Genomic DNA, 17,383 nt, shown 5'->3' on the forward strand with positions numbered 1-17,383 from the left:
TCAGCAGACGTTTATTCAAACACTCTTTCACGTAAATTTCTTGGTTGACAGTCCCGGAAGCTATGAAAATGCTGCTTTTCAAGCCACAGGTACAGATGGCTTGCCAAACCAGATATTTCTTTGCGAACTTTGACAGTTTCATGTGCTTGAAAACATCTGCTACCTTTCCCCTTCCTTTTGCCGTATAAAACTCCTGTCCCGGAAGCTGCTTGTAGTCGGCTTTGACGTAGGTTTCATCGTCCATTACCACGCAGTCAAACTTCGTCAGCATCGTCGTGTACAGCCTCCGGGATCGCGCTTTAGCCGTCGTATTTTGTTTATCATCGCGATTTGGAGTCACTACCTTCTTGTAAGTCGATAGTCCGGCTCGTTTTTTGGCTCGATGCACGGTTGTAGACGATACACCCAGCTTATTTGCGGCATCTCGGAGAGAGAGGTTAGGGTTTCGCTTGAAACTACCGGCAACTCTCTTTGTCGTCTCAGCGGCTTCCGGTTTTCGATTTTCCCCCGATCCAGACTTCCTGGCTGTCGACAAATGTTCCCCAAACACTTTAATTACATTTGTAACGGTTGATTTGGCAACTTTTAGCGATTTTGCCAACTTTGCGTGCGAGTAGCTCGGATTTTCGCGATGCGCGAGCAAAATTTTGATACGCTGCTCTTCTTGCTTGGACGGAATTTTGACAACTGAAGAGTGAATTCCAAAATCAAAATAGGAGCAACATTCTACACACACACCTTCAAAATGAGGGGTGTTCAGGTTTTTTAAATGCAAAATTGAAAGAAATACGTCAAGTTGATATTGACCAAATTTTGACCGTATCACCCTTTAAACTATGTTAATCATCGATCAAGTTTCCACTTGCTGCAATTATGTCCTCCACACGCTTCCGGAATGCACGGCAGGTTCTAATAATGTAGTCTGGATCCATTTCTTTCCAGGTACGGGTCAATGTTTGTCTGAGGCTTGCTGTACTCGGGTGGCGTTTAGAACAGGCCTTAGCCTTCATGACGCCATATTGAGTAATCCAGCAGATTAAGATCGGGGCTGGATGGCGGCCACATATCCTTCGCCCAGAACGGAAGATGTTCCTGCAACCACTTCTGAGTGCGGTTCGGGGTGTGGCACGGAGCACCATCTTGTTGAAAATACAACATTTGGCTTCGGACCGTACTATTCTTTGAACCACGGAAGAACATAGACCTCCGTGTTGACCTTGTCGCCTTCTGGAATAAACACCGATTCCTTTTTTTGCCATCGGAAGCCACCAATCCAAACACCGTAACACTAGCAGGATGCTTGGCCAGATACACGTTCTTGTGCTCGTCGGCCACGTCTTTTACCGGAAGGGAACTAATATACCGGTCGGTTCTGGAACTTGATACGGGATCGACGGTAAACATGCTCTCTTTGGTGCACAGGATTACCGATTTTTTTCGCTTAAGGAAGTTCAAGATTTTCTTGCATCGTTCGACTCGTAGCTCCCGGACGCGGTTGGTTATCATGTGAGTTTTTTTCCGTGCCCTCGACTTCGCTCACAATCTTCCTTTACGATCTTCCGTGCCGTAAAGTCACTGATCCCGTGTTCCTTTGCAATTTTCTTTATTGAACGCACTGGATTCACCCGAATCTTCCTTTTGATAGCAGCGATAACCCTCGGTCCCGATCTGACCTCGGACGACCTGTGGCCACCTTCGCGGATAGTTGTCCTTTCTTTTCTCGGTCTAAACCCCTTTTGACGGTCCACCGGGACGCTGCCACGGCGATTGAAATGTCTTCTTGCGACATTTGCGCGTGGGATGAATCACGAATACGGTGGCACTTCGTCATGGTGCAACTGTCAAAATAAGTAAATCATTTTCTATTATACACAGCCTACTACGGTATGAGCTATAGGTTACGTGCATGCAAAGAAAACCAAGGCATTGTATGCACAGGGGATACGGGAACCTAATTTGTACGATGGTGCAAACATTATCACGCATACGGTATATGTTGATTTGTATATTGTTTGTTTATTTGTTGGACTGTTGCTCGAGATAAAACACATGTCAGACCTCCATGAAACATTACACGTGTACTATGCAATCTTTACTGAAAATTTCAATTATTGTAATGGTTGGGAAGTTATAGCTGTTACAGCACTATCCAGTTTTAAACGTGCACACAATCTTGAGCAAAGTAGTAAAAAGGAAGTCTGCATTCTACACTATGAGCTATGGTAGATGACCATGGTATCCAAAATAATAAACGTAACAAAAATGGAAGGTGACATACACTGACTAGAGGTCAACCACGTATTCCGATATCACCCGATATTAATACTAGTTTAAATTCAAGAGATAGACAGCTTTATCTTCTAATGAACATGTTTTACAAAAATACCAACATAAAACATTACACACAATAAAACTAAAAACAATATTTTTTTTAACTCCAGAATTCCAACAGACAACTGTTTAATAAGATAAAAGTAGCTGGTGTTAAAGGATATAATGATTTTGCCGATACGAGCAACACGGTACAAAAAGGCCTTTTTTAGTAGAACACAAAGAACGTATTCGAAGTTGACGCCTATTGCTGCACTTGCTATGTTTGTGGAAGCAATTCTTTCACGAAAGCCGTATGATGTTATTAGGAACACCAATAAAAAACATTATCCATGTTACAGTGTGCAACAACAGGTGAAACAAGATTGCTATACACATAAAGACTCTTTCTTGGTAACCACAACGCATGTATAAACAAAACTGAAAAAGTTATTGAACCATACCGCTGCTCGTTTGATATTGAACTTCCCGGAAATTTTGCAGACCTTGCAAGAAGAAAGGAGTTCTTTACTTCTTGTTTCTAAGTAGGGCTGTGATGGATCGTACCAGTCACAGTATAAAGAGAAGTTTGAGGATGCTTCCGATTCAGATGCACATATGTTACAATGCTCGTTTGTTCCACTTCAATTGATATCTCAACGAACAAATAAGATAATAGGCAAAATCCAGTTATTCTTCGACCGCTATTGCCGGCCTATTCGGATGAGGCTGGTTAATGTTATTATATTTATTTTTAGACGAATTTCTTACCATCAGAAAAATAAGCCAAAAGGTCTCAAAATGATATGCCATTCCACCTTGCCCTCTACCATTACATAATAGAAAAAAAAAAATAAAAAAAAATGTGGTGGTTAACTCTCGAAAAACTGCATTTGATGTTTTCATGATGCTTACTTAGAAAATTCAAAAATCATTAATCAAACATCTTGGAGAAAACATTGTGATAAGGTAATTATTAAATTATTATTAAATTATCTATGAAAAGCGAAACATGAAAAATGTTTTCAACGAAAATTTTCACGGTAGATTAAACTCACAAGGGAAATCAGCAAAATATATTTTCTAAGTAATGAAATCTTTCCTTTTATTTTTTCTCACGAGTAATTTTTTTTTTTCCTTTAAAAATAACATTTCAGAGTGTTTATGATAAAAAAAAAACTAACAGCCCCGAAAACGTTAATTAAACTTTACTGACTTTTCCTAATTCTATATACTTAAAAAAAATTATAATTCATGAACCAAGTATCGTAGAAATAACTTTGTTTATTGAAATGATAAGAAAATTACTTCAGAAACTCAATAAAATTATAGTCTGAAAAAAAAATTCCACATACATTTTCGCAGTGGGGCTTCCCTTAGCTCAGTCGGTACAGGCGCAACTACAAAGCAAGACCATGCTGGAGGCAGCTGGGTTCGATTCCCGGTCCGGTCTAGGAATTTTTCGGGTTGGAAAATTTCTCGACTTCCCTGGGCATAGAAGTATGATTGGACTTGCCACACAATTATACCAATGCAAAAATGGTACAGGCATCGAAAGCTTTCAATTAATAACTGTGGAAGTGTATCTAGAACACTAAGTTGAGAGCACGCAATAAGCTAATATGCGATATGCAATAAGCTTAAAATGCGAAGAAGAAGAAGAAGAAGAAGACATTTTCGCAGTGGAGGAAACCAACAGGAAAGCGGTTAAAACCATTTTCCGAGTTTAGTCTCATGCTAAACATTTTTAGGTTATACTTTTTATGGATTGCTGAGAAAATATCCTTATGATAAAACTACACAATATTTGTAAAACGACGCGTCATTCATAAGTTATTAATTTTCAAAGTACATGATGTCCGAGAAAATCGGAAATTCCGGGAAAATTAACCACCTTGAACTTTTGGAATTTCTGTTATTGTAAATTTCTGTAACATTCTGAAACCCTTCGGGCCAAACCTATTAGATAATATTGTTATAATAAAAAGGGCGCTATAAATCAATGAAGACATGATGGTTTAGTCATATAGGAGCATGGAGCGAATACCCAAAATTTGATAACTTAAAAAAGTGTAACTCAAAAAAACCAAAATAATCAAGAAAAATATTTAAAAATAATGCTTCCTTTGTTTACAAAAAAACACTGCTCTAATAGCCAGGGCACCGTCGAACCGGAAGTTACACCCCAACCGGAATCTTCGGAACCCCCTCGGCGTCCGAGCCAACCGAATGAAGACACTTGTGCCTTGGGTACTCAGGGCACCGGCAGTGCGGAAGATATACCCCAACCGGAACTGTCGGGTAACCTCTGGAACCCTCGGACGAAGATGCTTAACGCGAAGAACCCAGCACTAGCCCACAGTAGCCGGGACCCCGTCGGTGCGGACGTTTTCCCCACACCGGAACCGGCGACAACCCCCCGGCGCTGCGGCGAACCTGGACGAGGGACGGACAAGGGTGGCCTCGTCCCCCATTCCCCTTCGGACAACGCGGGATGCAAGGCACAGCTCAGTATCGGGACGGATAAGGGCAGTTGTTCCCATTCCCCGAAGGACAACGAGGGATTCAAGTCCCAAACCAACAGATCACACCCCAGCACAGTATCTAGCTCAAGCACAGCGACCAACCTTTTTACCACCGTTGGGACGCCCCTGCCCCAGGTAGGTGGAACGCCTCCACCTGCCCCTGGTGGGGATCCGTCTCATTCGGTACCGAGTTCTGCCACAGCAAGCCCGACTGGAACACATCAAAATTCCAGTTGCTACGCAATCAGCCATTACTGTTCAACCGAACGACCCTCAACCAGCAGGTGGGAAGCACACCCGGAAGATCTGATCAGGTTGTATCGAACAACCATCTTGTCGGTCCTAGAGTACGGTAGCTTCTGCTTTCAATCCGCGGCAAAAACACACATCCTGAAGCTGCAACGGGTTCAATACCATTGCCTCCGAATCGCGCTTGGCCGTATGCACTCAACGTATACGATGAGCCTCGAAGTACTCGCGGGTGTTCTCCCAGTGACAGATCGTTTTGCGGAACTGTCCTTCCGGTTTCTTATCCGTTGTGAAGTAATGAACCCATTGGTAATAGAAAACTTTGAGAAGCTGCTCGACAGAAATCCTCAAACAAGATTCATGAGTCTCTATTACGAGTACATGACGCTGGAGATTGGCCCTTCTTCATTCAATTCCTCTCGTGTTTGTCTCCAAGACTTTTATAGTTCCTCTGTAAATTTTGATCTTACCATGTTGCAAGAAATCCGTGGAATATCAGATCACCATCGGTCGATGGTTGTTCCCTTAATTTTTGCAAACAAGTACCACCATGTTAGTAACAATAAGAGTTTTTTCACAGATGGGTCAACTATAAACGCTTCCACTGGATTTGGAGTATTCAACGAATTTCATAGCACCTCATATCAACTGCAAAAACCCTGTTCCGTATACATTGCGGAACTAGCAGCCATATTTTACGCAGTAGAGCAAATTGCCTCACTACCATCTGATCACTATTTTATTTTTACAGATAGCCTTAGCTCGTTGGAGGCTATTCGATCAATCAGGCCGATGAAGCACTCCTCGTATTTCCTGGCCGAAATCCGAGCTAAATTGAGTACTTTATCTAACTGCTCCTATACTATCACCTTAGTTTGGGTCCCATCTCATTGCTCAATTCCGGGTAATGAGAAAGCGGACTCGCTAGCTAAGGTGGGCGCTATGGAAGGCAATGTTTTTGATCGACAAATCGCCTTTGCGGATTTTTTTTCAACTACCCGTCAGCACGTTCTCACCAACTGGCAACAAAAATGGAATGAGAGTGATCTGGGAAGATGGTTACATTCTATTCTCCCACAGGTATCGAACAAGCCATGGTTCAAAGGATTGGACATGAGCCGTGACTTTATACGTGTCATGTCAAGGCTCATGTCTAATCACTACTCGTTAGACTCGCATTTCTTCCGAATCGGGCTCGCAGGCAGCCATTTGTGCGCTTGTGGTAGTGGCTATCACGATGTCGACCACGTGCTTTGGTCATGCACCCTCCATTGTGTTGCTAGATCCGAGTTATCCGCATCCCTCAGGGCCCGAGGAAAACAACCCATGCGGCCCGTTAGAGACATCTTGGCGAGCCAAGATCTCGACTATTGCAATTTAATTTATGTGTTTTTAAAACAAATAGATCTGAGGATTTAGTAGTTAGTGTCATCTTGTGTTCTATAAAGTTGCTAGGTCTTTATCGGTGTACCCCCATGTTTGTCTTTTTCTCCAGTATGTCGCTTAGTTCGAGATCAAGAGCACACAACGATGAATATCGGCTCCGCAAAGCTACGGCAAATGAGCCTGGAAAAATAAACGCATAAAAAAGGCATAGAAAAGAACCATGACGTGAAGCAGGATTATAAATTCGCCGAAAAAGTGTTAAGCGACTTTCTACTAAAGGCTAAGATTGGCCAACTTGTTGAGAGAAGCCTTCTCCTCAGATCTCTGAGAAGGATTTTAATGAGAAAAACTGAAAAGTGGAGGAGCTTTAGCTCTGTGAACACTGATGTTCTGCGGCCTTCCAACCTGTCGCAGACACCAGTTTAAGTGCCCAATCATTGAACCGTAGAATATGGGATTGTCCGGTCCGTTTTGCTGATCCAGCTGCCTATACGTCATCATCATCTTCCAAAGGCATGAAGCCTGTACTACCATCGGCTCTTTTCAGGGCCACCAATATTTTCCAAAAGAGTTCTGAACATGTACGAACTAAAATTCATATCAGAAGGTTCATTTCAGGGCAATCACAGTCATACTAAAGAGTGTAAACAGAGAGAATCCCGCTCAAATTCCTATTACTACACAAAACACAAGCTCCTGCTGCAGTTAACAAATAACATTTATTATATAAAACCACGTAGTCCTAAATACGTCGCCATTGCGTACAATCCCATAGGGATGTCCATTGTAGTTTTTTTTTCAGTGTAGGTTAGATCAGCTTTGACATGAATAAGATAATCGAGTAAATATCGTCGGTAAATACAGCCAAATAAATGTTGTAAACAAACCTGGATATTTAAAAAAAAAACATTTTCGGATTTAAGCATTAAATGTTCTGGTTTATCAATTCATCAATTTGCAACATGTAGGGTTTTAACCACTCAAATACTAGAAAAAAAGATTCTAGGAATTATAAAATCATTAGATGTTATAATGATAAAAAGAACTTTGTAAGTTAGACAAAGAGGTTGTACCAAATGTAATTGACTCCGGTTGACACCGGTTTTATGATTCACGAGCGTTCACTCAGAGTGAGCACTCACGAATCATACAATAGCTGATTGTGACGCTCTGAAAGCAATATTGACAGATTTTATGTGTCAAACACATACATTATAATCCCGTCTTGCAAGTTAATCATTATTACATCTATTGATTTCATAATTCCGAAAAACATGTTTTATTTTATAGCAAGTGAGTAGAAGCAAACCTGTTTTCAACCCAAGACCAATATTATCACTGCACAAGCTAAAGGAGGAATCGCATAGCACTGATCGCTGATTGCCAAATTACCTTAATACATTGTTCGGATTGTTTCAGCAACTAGCGCAAATCAGCTTTGCAAGCTTCGCATTTCAGCTGGTGTGATATAATGTATGATGAATGATGAGAGAACTATGATCAATGTGCTGCAGTGTTGAAAGGTGATGCGCTTCGATACTGTGATATGATATGAGAAATATACGGATGAAGCTGTCGTTCCTACTTGGTGGCGGGTGAATGTATGTGTGAGTGTGATTGTTTGTCGGTGGTGTGGGTGGATGAATGCTGGGCAGGTGGGTTAAGTTTTCCATACTTTAAAACCAAAGGCGCACTCATCGAAAACTGAACAGAGGAGTGAGTGTGTGTGTGTGTGTACATCAAACTTAAGTGAAAACAAAAATCAGAATTTAGGCCTTTGCTACAAACTACAAAACACAATGGGAAGGCTTAGTTAAGGATATTACTGTGGGACCCTACAAAGAGAGATCAATCTGAGAGCATACACACGCACAAGTAAGTACTTACACGAAACACGAGGGACCTGGAAGCGAAACGTGCCGGTTGAGATTGTTCACACGGTCAAACGGGTTTGTAAGTTTGTTGTTATTAGGGGAATTTGGAAAATAAGGAAGATACGGGGAAGCAGTTCCCGAATCTTGTCCGGATGTATGTGATTATCTTTAAATTTCCAAGAAATTGGCTTTTGATCGAGAGCTTCTACCAAAGATCTTTAGGCGGATTGTACAAATGAATTTGAGAAAGAGGAAGAGGGTGCACAATTTCTTAGTTACAGAACCGAGCGACAAGGTACAGAGTTTTTGTTTGTTTGTTTTTGGTGGGTTGGGGTGGTACCTACTTTGTCTTTCCACCGCGTTGTCGTAGTATCCTCCGTTTTCGATGGCCGCGTCGGCCCCATCATCATCTCCGTCCATACTGATCAGGATGTTGCCCACCGCAGGGGGAACCGAACCGGCCAGGTGGTACTCATTTTCGCCGCCATACTGGACATGCCCATTGCCGTTGCCGTTGCCGTGAGGCATGCCAAAGTGGCCACCGTGATGTCCGTGCTGGTGCTGCCGATGGTAGCCGGAGATGTTGTACGGATAGAGGGCCGTCTTGAAGTGCTGCGGAAAGTAGGCATGGGGAGGCGCCACCAGCGGGGTCTCGATCAGTGCCATGTTCTGGTCTAGCAAGCGATGATAATTATCGTCCATGCCCATCGCTCGCACTGCAACGATGTAAAAGTGGGATAGAGAGAGAGAAGAGAGAAAGAGAGGGAAAGAGACGGCTGGAGTTTGGTGCGGTTGCGATTTTTTGGTTTTAATTTGTTTCAATGTGAGGATTTTTTATGTCACAACTTTTTTTATTATTATTCAGTCAGATATCCTACACTGACTGACGTGTGGTTTCGATGGATTGGACTGGACGCAAATGAACAAAGAGTTCGGACGCATTGTAATTTTTTTTTTTAATGTTTCACCCACTGGGCTTGTTGAAACAATGAAATCATTAAGCTGCATCATAAATTACGAATTACGAGGTCCAATCCGATTTTTCGGGGGTCATTATTATCTGCTCCATTGGGAGGGGGACTGGCTGCTGCCTTGAGGGACGTGCTTAATTGCTATCCGAAGTCACAACAGAATGAACAAATTTGTGGCATTGTTCCAAACTACCCCGGACTTGTCGGCTTTTAAGTAGGTTGCACCAATTTTAAAGCCAGCATGGATTCGGATTTTTACATTCGCTCAACTTAATAGAAAAGCTCAGCAACAAATTGGGGAACCGTGGGGGGAGGCGGTGGGCCGAGGGTAATTCTTTGAAGTTCATAAATCTTGCGCTGATTAATGGTTACTGCGGGGAAGAATTTAATTATTTGCTAATAGGTTTTCGTGGGGTAAATTAAAATAATTACAACCGATAATAACTGTAATAACAGGAGTAGTTGAAAATAATAACAATGGGTTTTCGAGTATATACAGCGCGTTGTGTGATGATTATATACTTTTTTTTGCCTGCGGCGGGAATGAGGATGACGACGGGAGTTGTCGATTGCGATGCGGTGGTGAATTGGTTTGAAACATGATGACTTCACGCAATTATTATTGGAACATATTTGAATAGGTACTGACAGAATTGTGTGATGGAGGAGGATTTCATTGAGATTGATGAGATATTTCATTTATTTGGAACGATAAATCGATTTAGAAAATATGCCAAATAGCAGAATGCTGAAAATTTGGTTTTAGCTTAGCAATCGTTGTATAACTGAAACAACTTTAGATTATAAGATGGATGACAGCTTTTATTCGATAATTGAGTATGAGAGGAAACATGAGAATGTTTTTATTCAGAATGCTCGACACTGTAATCAGAGCTGGTAAATATCACGGCCGTCATGTGACAATGAGAAAACAGGCCCTTTCACTATCATGAGACGAAACTACCTATCGTTGGCTTTCTTGTCATTTTCCAACGATCAAGCACTTATGAGAATAATTCTTATGCGGTTTTGACATCAACATTTCTAACTGTTTTAGATGAATTTAAGTAAGCAACTGTATGTTATCGGTAGAGTGGATATATTATCAAGATTTCCTCGGAACTAGAAACATTACTAGCAATAAATGAGCTAGTAATTACGATGACTACACCACTTTCACGCTCTGTCATGACAAAAAATTCGATGAGATTTTGAAGAAAATCCCTATCATCGTTTTCTCATCCGATGATAGTGACAGAAGTATCTCTGTAAATATCGCGTGAGATCTTTCATTGAAAATGACATTTGCCAGCTCTGACTGTAATATTTATGAGAGTCACGTCTTGACAGAAATGTTGTAAAGAAAATTATGCAATCTTCAAACATCATTTTGACGCAGGACGACATCTGTGATTTCTATATGGGGGTACACTTTGTGAAAACCGAAAATAGAACATGTAACAAAATTATGAAAGATTTTTAACGTTAATAACTCAGCTGCCCCTGGACCAATTTCAATAATTTTATCAAAAATTGATCGAAAATATTTCTACGGATCTGTTAAAATTAAGACTTGACCATTTTTCAAAATGTCACTGTTGAAAATTGCACGAATGTGCAACTGTTGCTATGATAATTAATATTATCACCGATTACCTGCGAAAAGCGATTTCCCTAACACAGATTTCACCGCGCGTGTTAGTGGTGGTATTCTCCAGTACACAACGAAAGGCTCCCCGCAAGCGGAGAGCTGCTGCCCACATAAGCATCCATAGAATGAGGTAGGATTGGGCGATCTTGAGAGAAAGATCGATCTTGACGGATCGATCTTATATTTGGCTCTAGAATCGATCCACTGATTAAACCGGTACCAAATAATCGATCTTTCGTAGATCGATCTTATGGTTTTTATTTTAATTGACCTTTCTGACGTTGATAACTCGCACACTCGTGTAATCCCATTTCAAGTGCTTATTTTGCTATCTTCACTTTCGCTCTGGCCAAAAATGTTGGTTTTTTATTGTTATCTTCACTCTCGGACCATCAATATTATTATTATTATTTAGCTTTATTTAGGAGGCTTTCAGCCTTAGGCTGGTTCGCCTCCAGGACCATCAATACTCTTGCATATAGAATGGACTATATGCTTGTTTACGTTGGTACTCCAAGAAATTCATTCCTTTATAATATTCAATTAAATGTTGTCGTGACGGAAAGGAGCAATGAGCACAGGAGAGAGGTAGCGAAAACCTTCTTATTCGTAAATATCGAAAACGCAAATACTGACGTCATTGTAAGGAACGATGCTGATTTGACGTTATATTCGATAAATTTACCACGCAGTCTGGGGTGAGAGTAATTAGTTTTGTCGATGTAAATACAATCACAACATTTAACACCTTTCTTTTAGATCGAAAAGATTCCATCCGGTTACCCGGAACACCATTAATCTTGATTATTATGTATTTTTGATCACAATATGCCTAGATTATCCTCTGCAACTATATGAAATGAAGCAAAATTGTGATTTTTGATATATTAGCTGATCATCGGCTCCGAGTGGCCTCAGATGGCCCACCGGAAGTTGGCAGCTGGATCGATTCCCAGTCTGGTCGAGGAAATATTCAAACTTTCCTGGCTATATAGTATCATTGAACGTACAACACAATATACAATTGTATGCACTAGTTGGCTTTCTTTTTTTTTTCCTTTATTAGAGAGATTTTTAGCCTAAGGCTAGTTCATCTCTTATCATGCACTGGTTGGCTTAGTAACCTCTCAATCAATAACTGTTGAAGTGTATCCATAACAATACGTTGATCACCGTTATTTAATGGACATTCACGGCTCTAGGTGGTGCTGCAGTGGGTAGTTTGTCTTCGTGTACAAAATGAAGGACCTTTGAAATATTGGGAATATATTCGATGAAGACCGGAAGTGAATCCGAGTTAACCCAGAACATTTATTAGCGTTTCAAGTGAACAGCACCTGCTTTACTTTTAAGAAGGGCCTAACGCGCTTTGTGTGCCTTTGATTATACGAACAGGCATACAAACTGAAATGTTTACTTTACTTTACTTTATTGTTGCCATACATCAACGCTGGCTGTAGCCCAAATGATGTTAATAATACTAATCATAATAATAATAATAGTAAAATTACATGTCAAATAATCACAGAAAGAAAAACAAAGCAACATGGTCAGAATGTAAAAAAAAACATAAATGGAAATACACTAATTTTCTCTGCGGCCGGCGATAACAGATGAGAATCTCCGACAAAGCGCATCACGTGTGAGGTGAAAGTCGAATACAGATGCGACTCTGTTGAACACACGCTGTAGTCCGCAAATCGCACCATATGCCCCGTAGTTCGTGCGACGCAGTGGCAGTCTCAGCATGAGGTTGTTACGGAGTGGTCGGGGTTGCACGTTTAGGTCAATTTGCCTCATGATAGCCTCACAATCTAATCATCCCTGTAGAGTGTTGGCGATAATCAAAGCTCTGCTGGTGTCCCTTCTAATCCGGAGAGGTTCAAGGTTTATCAGTTGGCAGCGACTCTCGTAGCTGGGCAGCCGAAGCGGATCTCTCCAAGGCAGTCTACGAAGCGCAAAACGAAGAAAGCGACGTTGAACAGATTCGATTCTCTCGGCACCATTGTTGTAATTCGGATTCCAAACCGCAGAACAATACTCAAGCGTCGATCGTACGAGGGAGCAGTAAAGAGATTTTAAGCAGTAGACATCGGTGAAATTCTTAGCTATCCTGAAGTTGAATCCTAAAGTCCTAGACGACTTATTGATGACATAAGAAATGTGTTGCCTGAATGTTAGCTGTGAATCCAACACCACACCCAGGTCTTTCACCTGATTCACGCGTTCGAGTGTCGTTCCAAGCAGGTCATAGCTGAATACAATCGGTTGCTTTTTTCGTGAGAACGTTATGGCAGAGCACTTTGCTGGGTTCACTACCATTCGATTTAAAGTACACCAACTGGCAAAGACATTAAGCTGATGTTGAAGATTGTGGCAGTTGAAGTCGTCTGCATATGCTAATCGAGGTCCTTCGATAACCAGGTTCACGTCGTTGAAGTAGAGTAGAAAAATCAACGGTCCCAGATGGCTTCCCTGCGGTATACCTGATGTGGCAAAGAAGCTAGCTGATTTGCAATCTCCTATAGCAACCATAAGTTGGCGACCAGTAAGATACGAACGGAACCAACTCAAGAGATTACCGCTCACCCCAAGCCTGTCGAGTTTAGCAATCGCAATGTCATGATTCAACTTATCGAATGCCGCGGATAGATCGGTATATATAACGTCCGTCTGTACCCGTTCAGTCATACTATCGGTAATGTAGGATGTGAGGCATAGCAGATTGGTGGTTGTATTTAGAGCGACCGCCAGTAAACCCGTGTTGATCAGCACTCAGATACTGCTTGCTGTGAGAGAGCAACGGTTCCATAATAACAAGCTCGAATAGTTTCGAAACAGCACTCAGCGATGTAATTCCACGATAGTTATCCACGGCTCGTTTGCTTCCCTTTTTGTGGACAGGAAACATGTGTGCACATTTCTAGAAGGATGGAAATATACCACTGGAGAGAGACATCCGGAATAGACGGTGAAGTGGAGTTAACAAGCAAGCAATATGTTTCTTCAAAAACACGGACGGAACTCCATCGGGTCCAGGGTTGAAGGACGATTTGAGCTGCGTTGCAGCGTTAGAAATCATCTCAACGTTGACATCAATTGCACTCAGCGTTTGACCATTTAGTGGGATGTTCCTGGCTGCGAGGGAAACATGGTCGTCACTTAGTCTCTCATCAGTGAACACACTGGCAAAATTGACAGAAAAAAGGCGACAAATATCTTGCGGAGTGGAAGCGACTTCACTGTTCAATTCCATTGACGATGGGAGGCCAGATTCTCTGCGTTGCTCGTTCACGTAGTTCCAGAAGGATTTCGGGTGTAGTTTAAGGTTACGCTGAATACCTCGTTGAAATCGCAGAAAGCATCGACGACTGGCTCGCTGATACTCGTGATTAAGCCTCACGTAGTGATGTTTCAGAAGAAGCGTGCGATACTTCGTAAATCTTCTCAATGCTGCTCTCTTGGTCGACTTCAACCTACGCAGCTCAATCGTCTGCCAGGGAGGGTGGGAGTCTTTGCGTTGAATTCTTTTCGGGACGTGTCTGTCAATGACATATGCCAAGACATGAGAAAAAGTTTGCGCAGCGGCCTCAACGTCGTCATGATCGAGAATGTTCTCCCAGTCCATGTTTGACAACACATCTACAATGCTTCGATGGTCGGCCTTTCGAAAGTCATTAGAAACCGCAGCAGGAAGACTATCGAAATCACGAACGAGATTGTCCTCAACAGTGACAATCAGAGGAGGGTGGTGCGGAACAAGCTTAACTAGTGGACAAGGTGCTGTGGAAATGAACGGAGCATTGTCCTGAGTGCTCACGAAGCAGAGGTCCAAACTACGGTTGTTCTCTGTTAATTTGAGAAAGCGTTGCTACGCTATAGTTATCGAGAAGGCCGATAGCTCCTGCATGAAATACAGAACGTTCTGGATCTGGAGAGGAAGCCGCTATGGGATGGTCTCCACGAAACGCTTGCTAGGTTAAAGTCCCCAAGAATGAATAGCTCAGCAATTGGAGTCGCTCTTTCCATTACTGTGAAGACTGATTGACAGTGAGTCTCGATGAGTTCAAGATCACGAACTCGATCTGGAGGCATGTACAATGCGCACAAAAATAATGTGCTATCGCCCAGTTTAATGGCTGTCCAAACCTGTTCCACACTGTTCCACGATTCATTTTCGATTGCTCTCGCCTCCAATCCGGAACGGACAGCCACATGAACGCCACCACCAGTAGATTTTCGGCTGTTGTTTGGATTCCGATCGCAACGAAAAACCTCATAATCGGATCCGAACACCTGGCTGGGAAGCGTTCGCGAATCGAGCCACGTCTCGCATAGGACAATCACATCATAGCAACGATCCGATACAGCAAGCCGGTAGTCGTCAACATCAGAATTCATTCCGCCGGCGTTTTGGAAGAAATTCACGATGTCCTGCTTGCGGCTTACAATCGAACGTCTGTTCTCCCTGGAAATCACGGAAGCATCAGGCAGCGAATGAACATTAACAATACCATGCGGATACTCGCCATAGTGACTGGGTTGGAAGACCCCCTCTCCACATCCGACTACAGGTCCAGAACGACTATGGTGAGCGGCGGCAGCAAATGGCTGGACTGAGACGGAGGGATCAGGGGCTTCCACGAGGCTTTCTACGGCGCGTTCCGGGCTCCGAGGTACGAGAGTTGATTCGGCGGCATTCAAGGTGCTGAAATTTTGATCGGCATCAGACATCGTATTTGCGCTATTAGTTATGTACTCGCCTGTTCTAGCAAGTTGGAAGACCCCCAATCCACATCTAAAGTCAGGGCCAGGACGACTATGATGAACGCTGACAGGAATTAGCACGACTGAGTTAGAGGAACCGGGGGCTTCCATAAAGCTTTCCACGATGCGTCCCGGTTGCAAAGCAGATTGGTTCATCTAGAGTTCAGAAGACATCGAGCTTACTACATCGTTTTCAGAAGGCGAGGTTGGATCGGATGGTTGCGTTAAGTATTCGCTGCTGGAAGCGGAAGGTGGCTCAGAAAAAGAAGGTTTTGGAACGTATCGATACTTGCCTGTAAGTACAGGCTGGAAGACCTCGTCACCGATTCCAAAACCAGGGCCAGGACGACTTCTGATGATTAGATCTACAAACAGCTCGACTGGTTCGGAGGGATCAGAGGCTTCCGAAGTGCTGTGTTGTTGCGTCCCAGATCCGCCCAACAACACGTTAGTAATTGAAAAGGAAGTATCCTGGAACTGGTGTCACTATGCTGGACCAATACGGGTGATTTTGGTCACCTTCTTTGACCGGGAATCATCGAACTCACGGAATTGAATGCCCTCCGCCCACGAATCGCAGGAAAGGGCAACATCCCGTTTGTTTTGGTTGACGCCGACTTTGAAGGAAACGTAGTTTCCTCTGGGAACCAACTTGGCAACCCGAGGTTTCTCATCTGTTTCCAGACACAAACACTTAGAGACAAGAGATGAAATTTCATCGTTCGTAGTAGTGGGATGAAACGCCGATAAGTACACCCACACCAGATCATCGTTCAGGTCCACGGTTCTGACCGAGTCGATAGGTGCTTTCTTACCACACAGTATGGGCTTGTCGTCAGTGCTAGATGAAGTACGGCGACGTTTCGGGGTGCCACGACCGGAATCAAAGCGGTCATTTTTAGGCCAACGTGGAGTTGAGCCGACTGGGATCTTCGATTCCACTTTGGCTGCAAGAGCAATAACAGCCGAATTCAATTTCTCGATGTCCTCTTTCATCGAATCAACCGCATTTGGAGCCACAGAAGTCTGATTGACGTCACGGCTCACGATATTACGGAAGTGGACGTTTGAAAAAAGCGCCGCACAGTGATCACACATCCAGAAGACATTCTTCTCGTACAATCCAAGTTGATCGAGAAGTTCGAGATCAACTTTGGCACAAATCACGTGAAATGTGTCACCACAAAAACCGCGACAAACAATACGTTCGGAGTCCGAAATGGTTTTTTGGCACTTCTTGCAAGCCATGATCACAAAAAATGCGACGCAAACTTTATACACGCAACAAAGACTACCACGTAACGAAAAACTATAGCAAATTTCCGATGCGCGAAACGAGGCAATCAGACGTAGAAACACTATTCAATACGCAAAAGTACGGTAGCAGAGTGTAATGCAACAAGAGATAACTTCACAGAGGTACACCAAACGAACTCGCACTCTATAACACAAAACACTACTAAAACAGTTCAAATTTACACGGGTAAAACGACGATTTGTCACCAGCGGGTTTACGTTTTCAACTATACCAGTGAACTTCTTTGTGCGAAAAAAAGTGTTTGCATGGTTTTAACATTTTTATTTCACCCTGAAATTTTCACAGTACGTCATACCTCGATATAAAGCAACCTCGATGTAACGTAATTCGAT

The 17,383-nt window shown here is 42.6% G+C and overlaps 1 protein-coding gene across 4 annotated transcripts in view; it reads right to left on the reverse strand.

Moving 5' to 3' along the window:
• Gfrl (Glial cell line-derived neurotrophic family receptor-like) overlaps positions 1-17,383 on the reverse strand; it is a 933,561-nt gene that overhangs the window by 41,578 nt on the left and 874,600 nt on the right. For all 4 annotated transcript variants that reach the window (XM_065235011.1, XM_065235009.1, XM_065235012.1 and 1 more), the window contains one exon: positions 8,689-9,060. In XM_065235011.1, coding sequence (XP_065091083.1) covers positions 8,689-9,060 — 372 coding nt within the window. The remainder of the gene's footprint in view (positions 1-8,688; positions 9,061-17,383) is intronic.

This window comes from Ochlerotatus camptorhynchus, unplaced genomic scaffold (assembly GCF_037179485.1).
Source record: "Ochlerotatus camptorhynchus isolate MF236.1 unplaced genomic scaffold, CSIRO-AGI_Acam_v1.1 ptg000457l, whole genome shotgun sequence".
Classification (NCBI taxonomy): Eukaryota; Metazoa; Arthropoda; class Insecta; order Diptera; family Culicidae; genus Ochlerotatus; species Ochlerotatus camptorhynchus.